The following is a 14,599-nucleotide window of genomic DNA, read 5'->3' as shown; positions in this document are numbered from 1 at the left end:
TTTTTTGAAGATTACACTAGGGTGGGTTTAATTTGTTTGTAGAAAAATAAAGAAGAGAGAGACACAAACTTATGTCCTTATTGATTGTTGCTATTGTTTTATTTTTATTTTTTCTTCTCTTTTCATGTCAAACAAACATAACTTGACAGCTCTATGAAAATACACAGTAAGGAAATTGTAGAACGCAAGCTTTTTGTCTGGGCGCAGGCTTTCACGGGACCAGGCAGCTTTCTTTTTTTTTACCTTTTAGGAGTAGAATCTAACTTTTATAAGCCTAAAATGGAACCCAAGAAATTTAACCAAATTTGGCCATAGACAGGGTTGCACAGCGCACGTCGCCTCTGTGCCCTGACACAGGGGTGTGAAATGACCGCCACACCCTCCTGGAACCTTAGAAATGACTAGGGATGCGGTGGTCATTTTGTGCACCCATGTGTGAGGGCACATGGGCAACGTGTCTGACGTGACCGGGTGGATTTTTTTCTCCCATAAGATAGATATGTATATATGCAGAGGGGACTTGTGGCATCTGAACATGCCATAATTACTGCTAAATGGGTTGTGGGCTTTGAAAATTAATGAAGAGCTAGCATGCCTGGCTGGTCCAAAATAGGAATGGGTACCCAAAGGACAAGCCCTGTAAAACCTAACATGATGCAGCGAAGAGATCGCAAACACAATCACACAATGTGCACAAAGATTTACGTGGTTCGGCAAGGTTGCCTACGTCCGCGGTGATGAGATCTGTTTCACTATAAATGGAGAATAGGGTTATAGTCGCTCGTTCCTCACACCTCTCTCAGATTTTCAATATAGAGAAAGAACTCCCGGCCCGCTACAGATTGTGAAACCCTATACAGGAAATTTACCGAAATACCCATATAGTCCTTAAAAAATTTTCAGAAGTCAAGACACCAAAACCTCAGCAAGCCCAACCGATGAGTTGTGCACTGTAACTACAAACCCAACACGTCAACCTAGCCCATTAATGCTATCCACCATTAGATCATAACGTACGTGTTATGTGTGTAGAAAAAACAAGAACCTAAAATGATGCAGAAAAGAATGGAAGGAAAACGTAGACAAATAATCACATAATCAATACAAGGATTTATGCAGTTTGGCAAGATTGTCTATAACCATTGTAAGATGAGATCTACTTCACTATCAATGGTGAATAGGGTTATAGTCGCTCGTCTTCACACCTTTCTTAAATTGATTGTAGAAAAAGAACCATCACTACAAATATCTAGTGAAATCCTATATATGTAATTTACTGAAATACAACCACTTAATGGTCTTACGGAATCAGCTCACTTAAGCAAGCGACAGTGTGGATCAAATTAAATCCTCCAAAATCTTTGGCCAAATGTGCTGTATATGACAGTGATTGATGGATGAATGGCCACATAATTGATTGCATTATATATGAATTCATTCATACAATGTAACATCAAAGATTCAGAATCTTTTTTTGTAACAAAAAAAAAAAGAGAGATCAGGGAATCCATATATGGATCTTGGATGTCCTGTCCAAAATCCATATAGTGCATGTCGTTGTAGTGAACAATCTTTTTCAAGTTAACTGACTCCACACTCCATTCGATCCAGTGTCTCCTTCATACTTGCTTTTATTGATGGTGAGAGAAAGGGAGAGAAATTAATACAACTTCATCCACCCTCAGGTGATAGATACAGAGTCTCATGGAGAAGCTAGCACTTCTATTCAGCTTTTAAAGGAGGTCGGGTTGGATGTATTAGAAAAACAATACAGCAGAATGGCGTTTTCGCATCAGAAATTAAAGAGAAAAAGAAAGCACACACACAAGACAGAGATTTTTACGTGGTTCACCCTCAAGAAGGTAGGTTAAATCCACGGCATAGCGATTGTCCTAGATCTAATATTTCTATGAAGAAAATACAAAACCTCTCTCACACCTTTACATCTTTTAAAGAGATAACAATTATATATAGTTACATTAGAGAAAATTCTAATCCACGAAAATACAAAACTGCCTCTAGAGACCCACCCAATCTGGTGCGAGATACGAACCAATATAAGACGAAATATATATCAAATCGAAGATCTCGACGAACTCTTCAAAGTTCAACATCTATGGAGCTGATGTATGCACTTTTTAGCCCTTCTAACGCATTTCAAATGTAAAATAACCAAATGAAATGTCAACAGTACTTTTCTTTTGGGATTAGAACTGAGATCAGACTTCACCAATAACTAAATGTCTAACTCAGTGGTCACTTGGCTTCTGTGACAGCTCCAGCTCTCTCTATTGGCAGTAATGTCTTTTGTTTTGTTTTTTTTTAAATCATATATTATTACTTATCAGATGAGCAGAAGGACCTGAAATCATTAATCAATGACATTTGCAGTACTTTACCGGATCGAGCAATTAAGAAAATCAGAAATGTACGAGGGGACATATATGCGGATTACATTAGAGAAGTAATGTGAGTTGATGATAGTTGGAGACGTACAGGCGTGTAACGAACTACCAATCAACAAACCCCACAACCACACACACACACACACACACAAAAGAGACACACAAACGGTGCAAAGTTACTTAAGTTGCTATTTAGCTAGGTTTAATAATAGGGTTAGAGGAGAGAGACCCAGAAGAACATGCGAAGCTTTCATTACAGAGGAGGATCGCACCTTAATTAATTACGTGGTGTCAAAGGGAGCTGGTAATAAAAATTTAAAAATATGAAGGGTAGCTTTGGTTACGTCCCCCTCTCTTTGATGTCATCAACAACATATACATTCAAACGACACATGTATCCATCTCTCGAGGCATTTAACCTAATGAAACAGTGCAGACGGGACAAACCAATATTCTCTCTCTCTCTCACACACACAAGCTGGACATGTTACCAGGTGCCAACATGTGTCATTATCTCTCCTCACCTTTCGAAAAAGATCTATTTGCCCTCATGTGTCTAGCTTTGTGATTGTTATATATATGTCGTCAACTTATTAAAAGTTGACGGCATGTACAGTCCAACACTTTGCCCTCCTTATCAAGATCACACATGACCTCTACTGTACCGCTGGATGTACATCGCCACCCCACCGATACTACAAAAGGTTTTAATACGATAATCTTTAACTGAATTGTCCCATAACTTTGATTTATCACAATAATTTGATAAGAGCGTCATCAATGATCCCACATTCACACTTGTCCCTTGCTTTTCTCAACTATCACAATCCAAAGTTATCTCAAAAAAATTATAAAAAAATTTGGACAACAATGATGACTACTCAACCCGAAAAGCTATTCTTGAGTGGAGATCCAAGATGAACACCACTTTAGTAGTTCATTTAATAATCTATCACTGCATATCAGAATGTCTTTATCACCTAGCAACTTGTATTTATTATGATCATGCCAAACTCCAAAACGAATTAACAACTCGATTTCAGCATGGACTAGTCGGTAGAAATTTTACCAAGTTGTAGAAAAATAGAAATCACAAACAAACAGTCATACAAAGTAAATACGAAGAATTACATGGTTTGGTAAAGTTGCCTACATCTATAGTGAGATGAAACTTGCTTCACTATCAATGGAGAATAGGATTACAATCGTTCATCCTCACTCCTCTCTCAAATTACAAAAGAAAACCATCTTGCTATAAATAATAAGTGAAACCCCACATTAACACAAATTACTGAAATACCCATGTAGCCAAAAATTATTCTCAAGCCCTTTAAATCCTAAAAACTCTTAACAGTCCTTTGTAAATAACCCACAAATACAAGCGACAGAATACAAAACATCAAAACTCAACAAAACAAAAAGAAAGTTAGTCACACACTAACAAGCAAACCAATTAATAGCTTAATTTAGTAGAGTAATATTTACGAGTTCTCTTACTCCACCATCAGCTTTCTCCAACCCTCTAACATCCGAAGGGAGCTTTGGTTCTACTACTTATGTTAATATTCTTTGCTATTATAAACATTAAACCTATAATAAATGGCTAAATATACAAATTAGTCAAATGGGTGTCAGGTGTCTCTTTTTGGCCTTATTCTTTTAAAACATTTTGACGTGGGTCTCACTTTGCCCAAAAAAAAGAAGAGTGGGTCCCACTATAAAAGATTTCCACTTGTCTGCTCAAGCAGGGATCCCTTCCCCCTGATCTCTTATAAAACACTACCCCCTACAGCCTCAAACGAGACCCGAGGAGCAAGCCAACAACTATACAACAGTAGAATATCTTTACTCTAACATCCCTCACTACTCCAACCATCTCTACTGAGCTAAGCTACTGATCGATCATCGATCATGCCCAAGCAGGCAACAACAACAACAACAATGACAAGTGATGAAACGCGAGCACAGTACTGGCGGTCTCGCCTTGCCATGGCACTGCCAACGGTGCTGGCTTGCACAATAGTAGGAAGCATCACCTTGTATGGGCCGACCAGAATACGGCAGCAGCTATCATTTTCATCTTTCTCCTACGCGATGGCTATCCTCATCGTGACGGATGCCACGTTGGGGGATGCCATGCGTGGGTGCTGGTATGCCATCTGCGCGACTGTTCAGGGAGCCCTACTGGCACTACTCGGTTTGTGGGTCATTGGACCGGCCCGTCTCACTGCCAGCACCACCGCTGTTGCGGTGGGGGTCAGTGCATTCGTGGTAGCATTGCCGAAGTCGACACACTTGGTGTGCAAGCGGATAGCGCTGTGTCAGATTGTGATCGTGTACGTCGCGGCGTTCAATGAGGGCGCGGACACCGATATTGTCATGCAACCCCTCCATGTCGCAGCGAGCACGGCTGTTGGGGCCATGGCATCGGTCCTGGCCTTGTTGTTCCCATATCCTCGGCTAGCATGTTACAAGGTATCAAATTAACACACTCTCTCTCTCATTGCAAGACATTAAGTGGAGAGAATTTCTCATATTAAACATCAAGGGCTTAAACAAATCAATGTAAGACTATAATTCTATAACTTCCAACATCTCAATACTCCCCCGCAAATAGGTCGTCATACCCAACTCTATATGGAGTCGCCATATCCAATTCTACATGGAGTCTAACTCAGCTCATTTCATGCATCGTACAGTCTTTTGAAGCCGTGTGTAATTCCACTTATCGACTACCTTCTACTCTCTCTCTCTCTCTCTCTCTCTCTCTCTCTCTCTCATTATCATTCCCTCCTACTTTCTCTCTCTTTTCTGATAATCCAATGTTAACCCAAGACAATATCGATCCGACATTAATTGGTGTATCGGTATCAATAATTTCAATATCAGAATCGATATCGTGGCCAATATCAATTTATATCGGCGTATTGAAAAAATCAGTATAGATCGGTATCGCCCCAACCAAATTGTCATATCAGCATGATGCCATATTGCAAATCCCCACATCACCGTCGCCGCCATGATGCTATGATGATCGTCAATAGCACTATGGTGGCATAACGATATTGGCACGTATTAGTGTCTCATATTGGTTCGATATTGGTATCGGTATCAATGTCGGCCGATACTTCGTAAAGTGTTCGTATCCCATATCGTATCGGTATTGAAATCAATGTCGACCGAGAATGAAATTATATCCGATACCGTATCCATATTAGATTGGTATTCGGAGGGAGAGAGAGAGAGAGAGAGAAGATTACCATATTGAATAGCATGGTCTTAAATCTCTGAAGAATATCAATGGATATAGGATACTTGAAGAGTCCAACCAAAAACCTTAAAGCGTTAAGTGAAAGAAAGCTCTTCAAGTATACAAAGGCACCAAAGACCTAAACAAGTGATGTAAGATTATAACTCCCAATATGGTATGGATTATTAATAAGCGGTTTGGCAGCCTCTCTCTAAATTTTATTTTTTTTGTGGATGAAATCTCTCTCTAATCTTATCACACAGCTGATCGGTACGAGGTACGCGACTCCTGGTTGACCATTACACTGCCTATTGAAAGTCATATATAGTGTAATAACTCGTAAGCAATCAATCTAATAAAAAATAAATAAAAAAAAACTCGTACAATTAAGTCTTTTCGCACAGCCACTTTTATGTTTTAACCCAGGTCTTTCTCTTAAAGAGGTAACGACAGTGTCCACTATACTCAAAATTAATTTATATTAAGGTACTTTTAATCAGTTAAAAAGAAGCATCAATTATTCTTCTAATCTTAGCAGGTAAAGAAGAAGTGTTCTCTGTTTGCTGAGAATGCCTCAAAGAGGCTAAGCCTTCTTGTGCTTGCTCTATGCTCCCAAGACGAGACTTCTGCACTTGCATCTCTCTCCCAAGCCCAATCATTGTCTAAGACAGGAGCTAAACTCCTCCAGAGCATCAAACTCAACCAAGTAATTAAGCCACTTGAATCTGGACTCCATTAATTTATTATGTAACTCTCTAACATGAGTTAGGTGGAAGGGTGGAGTCCTACAAAAGAGAGTTTTTGGAACCCACCTCATCCCCTTCCTTCTAATCTACCATTGGTTCTTTGAACTATTGGGAGAATAGTCCCACGTTGTTTACCCTGAGACCTTTTGTCCCCTCATATACCAGTAAGTCCCTCCACCCAAAAGCTCAAACTATTGAGTGGAGGGACTCACAGTATATGAATGAACAGAATATCTCAGGGGTAACCGCTGTTGGACTATTCTCCCAACATGAACAAGTCAGTTTACCTGTTTCTCCGCTGCTAACCGGAAACCAATCTTATTTTGAACACAGAAAAGCGTGCAGTGGGAGGCATCCCGAAACAGATTCTTACAACATCATAATCACAACTCTGGAGAAAGACTACAATCCTTAGAGATACCATTGAGAGGAATGGAAATTGCAATAACTTCTTGCGGTTCATTCCCTGTTAGCCTAGTTGATTCAGAGCTCAAAAGCCTCCTCCAGGGACTAGAAGAGCACACAAACATGGCACTAAGGCATGCTAAGTGCTCTCTGCCTAGTGAAGATTCATCAACCGTGCCTGAGACAAACAGAGAAGAAGTTGGTAAGTCCCTTCATACCCTTAAAACATTCTTCCCAACCTATGAGGACCTACCATCTTTCTTCTTCCTCTTTTGCATGAGAGTCCTTTACGATGAATCAGTAACAACCCAATTCAAAAATCCAGTGACCAACACCAAAGAACAGGCTAACTCACATAAACAAGATTGTTTCTCCAGATTATTAAGGTTATTGAGAGGCTTGCCTGTGAAAATAAGTAGCGAAAGACTCATGTTTGCACTCAAGTGTTCACTTTCTCTGGGCCTGGCGGTGCTCTTCGGGTTGACCTTTAATAAGGAGAACAGTTCTTGGTCAGGGCTCACAGTTGGACTTGGAATTGCATCAGCAGGAGAGGCAACCTTCAAGGTTGCAAACCTTAGGGTTCAAGGGACAGTTTTAGGGTCCATCTATGGAGTCTTGGGTTGCTTTCTCTTACAAAGGTTCATGGCTATCAGATTTTTATCTCTTCTTCCCTGGATCATTTTCACCAGCTTTCTAATGCACAGCCAGATGTATGGCCAGGTTGGTGGTTTATCAGCTGTCATTGCCGCATTACTAATCCTGGGTCGGAAGAATTATGGTACCCCTAGTGAATTTGCCTTTGCAAGGATCATGGAGACCTTCATTGGGTTATTTTGTTATGTCCTGGTAGAAGTACTCTTGCAACCCACAAGAGCAGCAACCTTGGCTAAATTTCAACTCTCCCAGAGTATAGGAACCCTATACGAGTGCATTGAATCAATAAGCTTCCCTGCCAGCCATGAAAGCAACTCAATCTTTGAATTGAAAGAGAAGCAAGAAAAGCTAAGGATTCAATTCAGTGAACTTGAAAAGTTTATTGCAGAAGCTGAAGCAGAGCCCAACTTCTGGTTCTTGCCATTCCATGGTACTTGTTATAGTAAGTTGTTGGGGTCCTTGTCAAAGATGATGGAGTTGTTGATTTTGGGGGCTCGTGCAATTGACCTCCTTCTAAGTGAATCCAATAGATTTGAGGTTTCATGGAACGGTCTCTTAGAACAATTGGATGGAGACAGAGAACTTTTCAAGAAAATGGTTTGCTCTTCAATTGACTGTTGCAAAGAGATAATATCAATGAAGTCCTTGGCAACACTAGAGAAAGAGCTAAGAACGAAAAACATCTCGTGCGACATTGAGTTGGGAAAATCACCAGACGTGCTATTGAGCACAAATGATGATGCAATGGAGATCCTCAGGTCTTTCCTTCAAAATTCTAAAGACGTCACGGATAAAATCCATGCTGTAAAAGGTGATCAGAAGGAGCTTAAGGCCCTAGTGGTACTTTGTTTGAGTGCTCTAGGCTTCTGCATGGGAGGGTTGATGAAAGAGACAAGGGAGATTGTTATGGGGGTCAAAGAACTTGTTCAATGGGAGAATCCATCAAGCCATATAAATTTGTATGAAATTTACTGTAAGATACAGAGTACACGTAAAGTCTTGTAAAACAGCAATTAGGTGATGATAGAAAGCTTTTAGTGAAGGAAATGACATGTTCTAACTAACAAGAATTTGCTGCAAGATGACCTTTCTATATTCAATTTGTTTATGTATCTTAACGATTATGCGATAGGATCTCTACAGAAGTATTATCACTAATGGAGCTTTTGAGAAGCCTCACGCCAATTTGTAAGCAACACTCTCACATCATTTATGTTAAGGAAGATTTTTAGGATATGACATGTTGGTTATAATTTAGAACCAACTGGTCCAATAGGTTCCATGTTTCTTGTGTAGTCCCAACAGAGAGAGAGAGAGAGGTTAGGGTCTACTTTTAAAAAGAATAAATTAGTAAAAAGAGAATAGAGGATTCTGAAGAAAGGACCGAGTTTTCCTTCAGCCACGGTGAATGGATTTCCGAAATCCATTCACCGCGGGGCTTCAGATGTGCGGGATGGTATTTTGGGGTACATACTAAAACCCTATAGGGTTTGTGAACCCTAAGATGATGTGGTGATCCTTCACCATGCAGTGAAGGAAAACTTTTTCCTAGAAGTAAAAGGGAAATGCCCAATTATGAGTTTAGCGATATTCCCAGTTTAGCGCAAATGGGTAGGTGAGAGAGAACTTGGGGTGGACTTGATGTTTTTTTCAAGTTTAGGACGAGAATTCCTCAAGCCACTGTGAAGGATGGTCATTGGATGGGCATTCTGGAAGAATGAAGGGTATTTTCAATCTCCAACAAGTCAGGGGAGAGTGATAATAATCCTAGATGAGTGGATGTTTCTTTCACTGTGGGTGAAAGGAAAACTTTCCCTCGATTTCAAAGAATGAAAAACTGTTTTCTAGACAGTATCTTCTGGAGGCCACACATAAATGAATTGCAACATCCACAACGTGTTGCGAGCTTACCTCAATTCTTACATAATAAACTTTACATATATTACTTTTTGAGTTCATATAATGGCTGTGGAAATTTTTAGAGCTCACAAAAGGAACCTCCATATGATCTTTATCGACCTAGAAAAGGCCCATGACAGAGTCCCTAGAGAGCTCATTTGGCATGTCCTAAGCAAGAGAAGGAGCTCAAGTAATTATGTTGATATAATTAAGGACATGTATGAGGGCGTGGTGACGAGTGTCCAAACTGCAGAGGGCCAAAGTAGTGAATTCCCAATTACAATTGGGTTACACCAAGGATCAGCTCTAAGCCCTTATTTGTTTGTACTCATCATGGATGATTTAACCAGACACATCCAAGATGAGGTTCCTTGGTGTATGCTATTTGCTGATGATATTGTTTCGATCGATGAGACAGTGGAAGGGATTAATGCGAAACTGGAGATTTGGAGATCAAGCTTGGAATCAGTCAAAACAGGAGAGGTGATGAAGTGGTGAAACTTGAGGAGCAAGAGCTACCACAAAGTGAATGCTTTCGATACCTGGGGTCAATCATTAACAAAGAGGGGGATATAGAGGATGATGTGTCCCACAGAATTAAAGTAGGGTGGATGAAGTGGAGAGGTGCATCGGGAGTGTTAGGTGACAAACGCATGCCCGTTAAGCTTAAGGGGAAATTCTACAAGACAGTAATAAGACTAGCTATGACTTATGGGGCGAAATGTTGGGCAGCAAAGAAGAGTAATATAGACAAGACGAGTGTAACGGAGATGAGGATGTTGAGGTGGATGTGCGGCAAGACCAAGAGAGATAGAGTAAGGAATGATTGTATTAGAACCGATTTGGAAGTTGAACCAATCCAGGACAAGCTCCGTGAGAGCCGATTGTAGTGGTATGGTCATGTCCAACGGAGACCCATGGATGCACCAATAAGGAAGAGTGACCAGATTCAGCTTGACGGAGCTAACAGAGGTAGGGGCAGACCTAAAATGACTATTGGAGAAGTGGTAAGAAAGGATATGCATGCGGTAGGGCTCGATCCTAGTATGACTGCAGATGGAGTTATTTGGAAGACAAAGACCCGTGTAGCCGACCCCTTGTAGGGGAATGTTCCCAGGATGCTGCTTTGACTACTGCTTCAACTTATACCTTTACTTATTTTCTTCTAACTTCCTTTTACTCCTTTTATTTCTCTTACTTCAATTACTGTCATAGCATCTATCGGATCAATGTAGCCGACCCCATTTAGTTGGGATAAGGTTATGGTTGTTGTTTGTTGTTGTTATAATGGTTGTACTCCATCTCCCAAAACTAAGTCATTTTCATGGCTTAAGCCATTGGACTGAAAGTACTACAACATTAGTTTACAAAGGTAAAATTTACTAGACTAATTACCAAGTAACTCGATGTTAAAGAAAAGGGAAAAAAATCTCTGTCCGAGAGTGTGGCCTACGCCAGCACTCGCATGAGTCTCTCTCTCTCTCTCCTTCCTATATGAAAAGATACCACTCACTAGGAGTCACTTAATGTAGTCCTAGATAGATGATAGAATCTACGAGGAGCCAGGTAAATTCAGACCCTTACAACCTACTAGTCGATTGGCAAATTTTGGGGCTGTTTAGGTCAAAACTAGGGTTAGGTTTGGGTGAATGAGGTAGGGTTTTATTTAGTAAAGTTAGGTAGGCCTAGGGGAAGCTAACAATGTAGGTTGACTGATGTTTAATTGAAAAAATTGAATTTCGAAAAATTAGGGTTAGGGTTTCGGGTTTTGGGAAATAGAAAAGATGAAATTAGGGTTTAGGATGGGATTTGGGGCAGGGCTTCTGGTCAAATGTTCAGGGCAGTGAGAAAGTAGTTCGGTTGTAGTTTGGTTGGGTTTGGATGACAAGATAGGTCTAGGCAGTATTTAGGGGTTTTTTGGGTTTTAAAAGTGATGGAGGGGATTAGGGTTTATGAAGGGAGGATGGGGGAGAGGTTGCTGTCGAGTGTTAGGGCGATGGTAGGGCTGCTGTGGGTGAAGTTTGATGGTGTTTGATGGAGGGAATTGAACTGGACAGGGTTTAGATGGAGTTAGGATTATGGGGATCGAATGTGGGAATGTAGGCTTAGGTTGGAAGATTAGGAGAAGAAAGGTAGTTGCAGGAAAATTAAATAACTTACTGGTTTTGCAGGAACTCAATAGCAGCAACTTGAATCAGCTTGTAGAAGAGTCTCCCGATCTGAACAGATGCAAGGAGTGAAGATGAAGACCTTCCGATCTTAACTGATGCAAGGAGTCAATTGGTAATCCCCCAATCCCTTCACCTTGAGATCCACATGCAAACACTCACTAGGAGCAAAGCAGCAGCAACAATGGTAGCAGTAGCTTAAAGCAGAATTTGAAAACTTGAACTGTGGGGGAGCCTCCCATGATTTTCTTTTATTTATAATATGGCCATAGGCCAAATCCTAGTACAATCTAAATCCCTCCTTCATAAATCGTGGAAGGGTATGACTGAAATTAAAAGTTAATTAAAACAAGTTAAAAGATTCCTAAGAAACCAATAGGATATAAGACTCTATCAGCCAATAGGAACATTTCACTAAAATTGGACCAGTGGTTCAACCGGTTCAATTTAAAACACCAAACATGAAAAATAAACTATGGGAAAAAATAAAGCTGAAAATAGACTAAGTACTAAACTAAGGCTCCAAATACTAGGCCCTAATCTTAGGGCTTCTTCTTCTTCCTCTTCTTCTTGCGGATGCTTGGATCTGCATCAGAGTCCTTTCGTGTTAAGGTCGGTTATCATTTTCTTAGTGCTAATGTGTCTTATCTCCACAAGATGATCCCGAACATCCTCCTTTACAACAAAGTATTTAATCTCTCTGTGTCTACACCAACTCATGGAGCACATATTGTTAAAGGATCCTAATGTTGTTGTGTTGTCATAGAAGATTCGTATTGATATTTCTATAGACACAACAATCTGGAGATATGTGACAAAATACTGTTACAGTGTTACCAGGACGCATGAGAAAGACTGCCTCATAGCATGCACTACCTCTACTTCCATAGTAAAAGATCCAGCCTTTAGTCACTTAACACTTTACCAGGATATTGCTCCTCCAACGCGCATACAAATGTATCCTAGAGTGTATCTTCATATATCTACACATTCAGCATAGTCTAAGTCTAATTAGTCAATCAATTCCAAAACACCAACATGTCGATGTGTCAACATGTGATCCTTGGTGCACTGAAGATATCTCAATACTGTCTTTACTACCTTCCAATGTGGCATTCAAGATTCAAATGAAATCTACCACTGCGAAGACGATGTCTGATCTTATGCATACATCAAACAGCCTATTGAAGACATATTTGGGATACTATGCATTTCTTATCTCCTCTAAGACTGTCATTAGAAACTATCCCAAACTAAATCTACCAAACTTAACTATAGGTGCTACACTTAATTAACAGTTCTACATCCTAAAACGTTCCAGTATCATTTTGATATAGCCCTTTGGGATAATCTTAAGGTCTTAACAAACCAGTCCCAGTTAATTTTATGTTTAAAACATAGTAGGCTTCATCCACATCCTTCATATCGAAATTACTTGTTAGAAACTGTTTCACCCTATATAACAACCCCAAAACATTGCTAATCGAGTATGCCATCCACATGTAGTACCAAAATAATGAAATGGCTTCATTGGTTGTAATGTAGATATACTAATCAACATGATTCTCCATAAAACTAAAAGAAGTAATTGTGGTGTTCAACTTAAAGTATCAATACTTATTAGAAATCAATTTCAATCTATAAATGGATCTCTTGAGCACATGTGCCCGTCAATCTCACATAATCAAGTCTTCCTACATTTCTATTCGATTCAATTTTACACAAATATTAAGCATCTTGTTGCAAGTAATTGATCATGTTTGTATAACAAATTTGCATTGCCATAATGGGATTGTCAATCATAGAAACAAATCACGCAATGCACAAAGAAAATTTGAAGAAAATCACTCAAAGATCCATCGTATTAACAACCATAAGCAATATAAGAGTTCAATCAGTAGGGAAACTGCATAAGATAGAGTAAAGAATCTTAGCTAAATTATTCTAATTACTATTGTAATATATTTCAGTTACAACACTTGACACCATTTGTGTGCCATATAAGGTCCCCTTGAATCACGAAAAATATGTAAACAAGAAACAAGTTCTCAGTTCCCCTCATATTTTGGGTCAGCCGTCACATAATGGTAAGCTATTATTAGAACAAATATAAAGATGCCAAGAAAATTGGCAATAAATCCAAGGTCTTGGTCATCAATCATCTGAAATGAAGATACAACAACACCACATGTCAGTCAAAGCTCCAACTCGGAACCAAATAGGTTCATAATGATTAGGTAAAATACGAGTTTGCACGTGAGAAGTGATTCTTCATAAAGAGAGCTTTAAAACAACAATGAGGAAGCAACAAAAGGCATGGTTTGAGATAGGAAAATTTTTTCCAGTACTTAACAATCCATATGAACAAACAGCCAGATATAGAAAGCCCATGGAAAGATAGGAGAGGAGGAGAAGCATTGAAGCGTCGCCCCAAGCCCTATTTTCCAGAAATGACCGGTCAAGGTCAATCAAAGCGGGGATTGACAGATGATTCTCAGCTCCATCCAAAGGTGTTTGAGGTTCGAAGAAATTCGAGTTTCAAATTATGACACGGGCTTCTGCTTGTCCGTAACTTGACTCGCCTACCAGACGAGACCTTCCGTTTTTAACCAAAGGCCTACCATCCCGAAAACTGCTTGATTTATACGAGCGACTTGAGAGTACCGAAAACAGGTTATATGTCTGTCTTTCTCTCTGAACCACCAGCTGACAGTAAAGAACGGAAGTAAAACGTCCCCTAAAAGAAATTTTATTTAGGTACTTTTGAGTCCGACACCTGAGCGCTTTTTTTTTTATATATAAAAATTGATTCTTTCTCTGATTTGTTTCAAATTGGGATCATTCATCTTAAAATAACAGATATTAGGTAATTTAGGTTGCAACTCTATAGACAGGATCACAAACTACTACTTAAAACTAGAATCAGAGAAAATTAATAACTTAAAAATCAAAAAGATCTGACTACCCTCAAATCCCTGGTCGAACGAAGGCCTGATGGAGTAGGAAAAATTCCCAAATTTTGATACAAATCTAATGGATGGATGCTGTGCAGGGTATGTTTCAGAAATAGAA

At 39.6% G+C, this 14,599-nt stretch overlaps 2 protein-coding genes across 2 annotated transcripts; one reads left to right on the top strand and one right to left on the bottom strand.

Annotated features, from left to right (window-relative positions):
* The first annotated feature begins 4,346 nt into the window (after positions 1–4,346).
* On the top strand, positions 4,347–8,502 carry LOC122639430. Its single transcript, XM_043832325.1, has 3 exons — positions 4,347–4,880; positions 6,194–6,361; positions 6,735–8,502. The coding sequence occupies exons 1-3, from the start codon at positions 4,347–4,349 to the stop codon at positions 8,463–8,465; spliced, it is 2,433 nt and encodes an 810-aa protein (XP_043688260.1). The 3' UTR covers positions 8,466–8,502.
* Positions 8,503–13,363: 4,861 nt separating this feature from the next.
* LOC122659464 (dolichyl-diphosphooligosaccharide--protein glycosyltransferase subunit 4A) lies at positions 13,364–13,689 on the bottom strand. The gene has a single exon (XM_043854575.1). It carries the CDS (start codon positions 13,687–13,689, stop codon positions 13,576–13,578), a length of 114 nt encoding a protein of 37 aa, XP_043710510.1. The 3' UTR covers positions 13,364–13,575.
* Positions 13,690–14,599: the final 910 nt, after the last annotated feature.

The sequence above is a fragment of the Telopea speciosissima genome, chromosome 1 (assembly GCF_018873765.1).
Source record: "Telopea speciosissima isolate NSW1024214 ecotype Mountain lineage chromosome 1, Tspe_v1, whole genome shotgun sequence".
Lineage (NCBI taxonomy): Eukaryota > Viridiplantae > Streptophyta > Magnoliopsida > Proteales > Proteaceae > Telopea > Telopea speciosissima.
Note: the sequence above shows the minus strand (reverse complement) of the source record. Positions and strands in the feature narration are given on the sequence as shown.

What these genes read in the sequence shown, in the direction of transcription:
- LOC122639430 (XM_043832325.1), top strand. Translation starts at nt 4,347, where the DNA reads ATGACAAGTGATGAAACGCGAGCACAGTACTGGCGGTCTCGCCTTGCC. An exon ending in CTCGGCTAGCATGTTACAAG is followed by an intron (nt 4,881 to 6,193) that starts GTATCAAATTAA and finishes TAATCTTAGCAG; the next exon opens with GTAAAGAAGAAGTGTTCTCT. An exon ending in AGAGCATCAAACTCAACCAA is followed by an intron (nt 6,362 to 6,734) that starts GTAATTAAGCCA and finishes TTTTGAACACAG; the next exon opens with AAAAGCGTGCAGTGGGAGGC.
- LOC122659464 (XM_043854575.1), bottom strand. Translation starts at nt 13,689, where the DNA reads ATGATTGATGACCAAGACCTTGGATTTATTGCCAATTTTCTTGGCATC.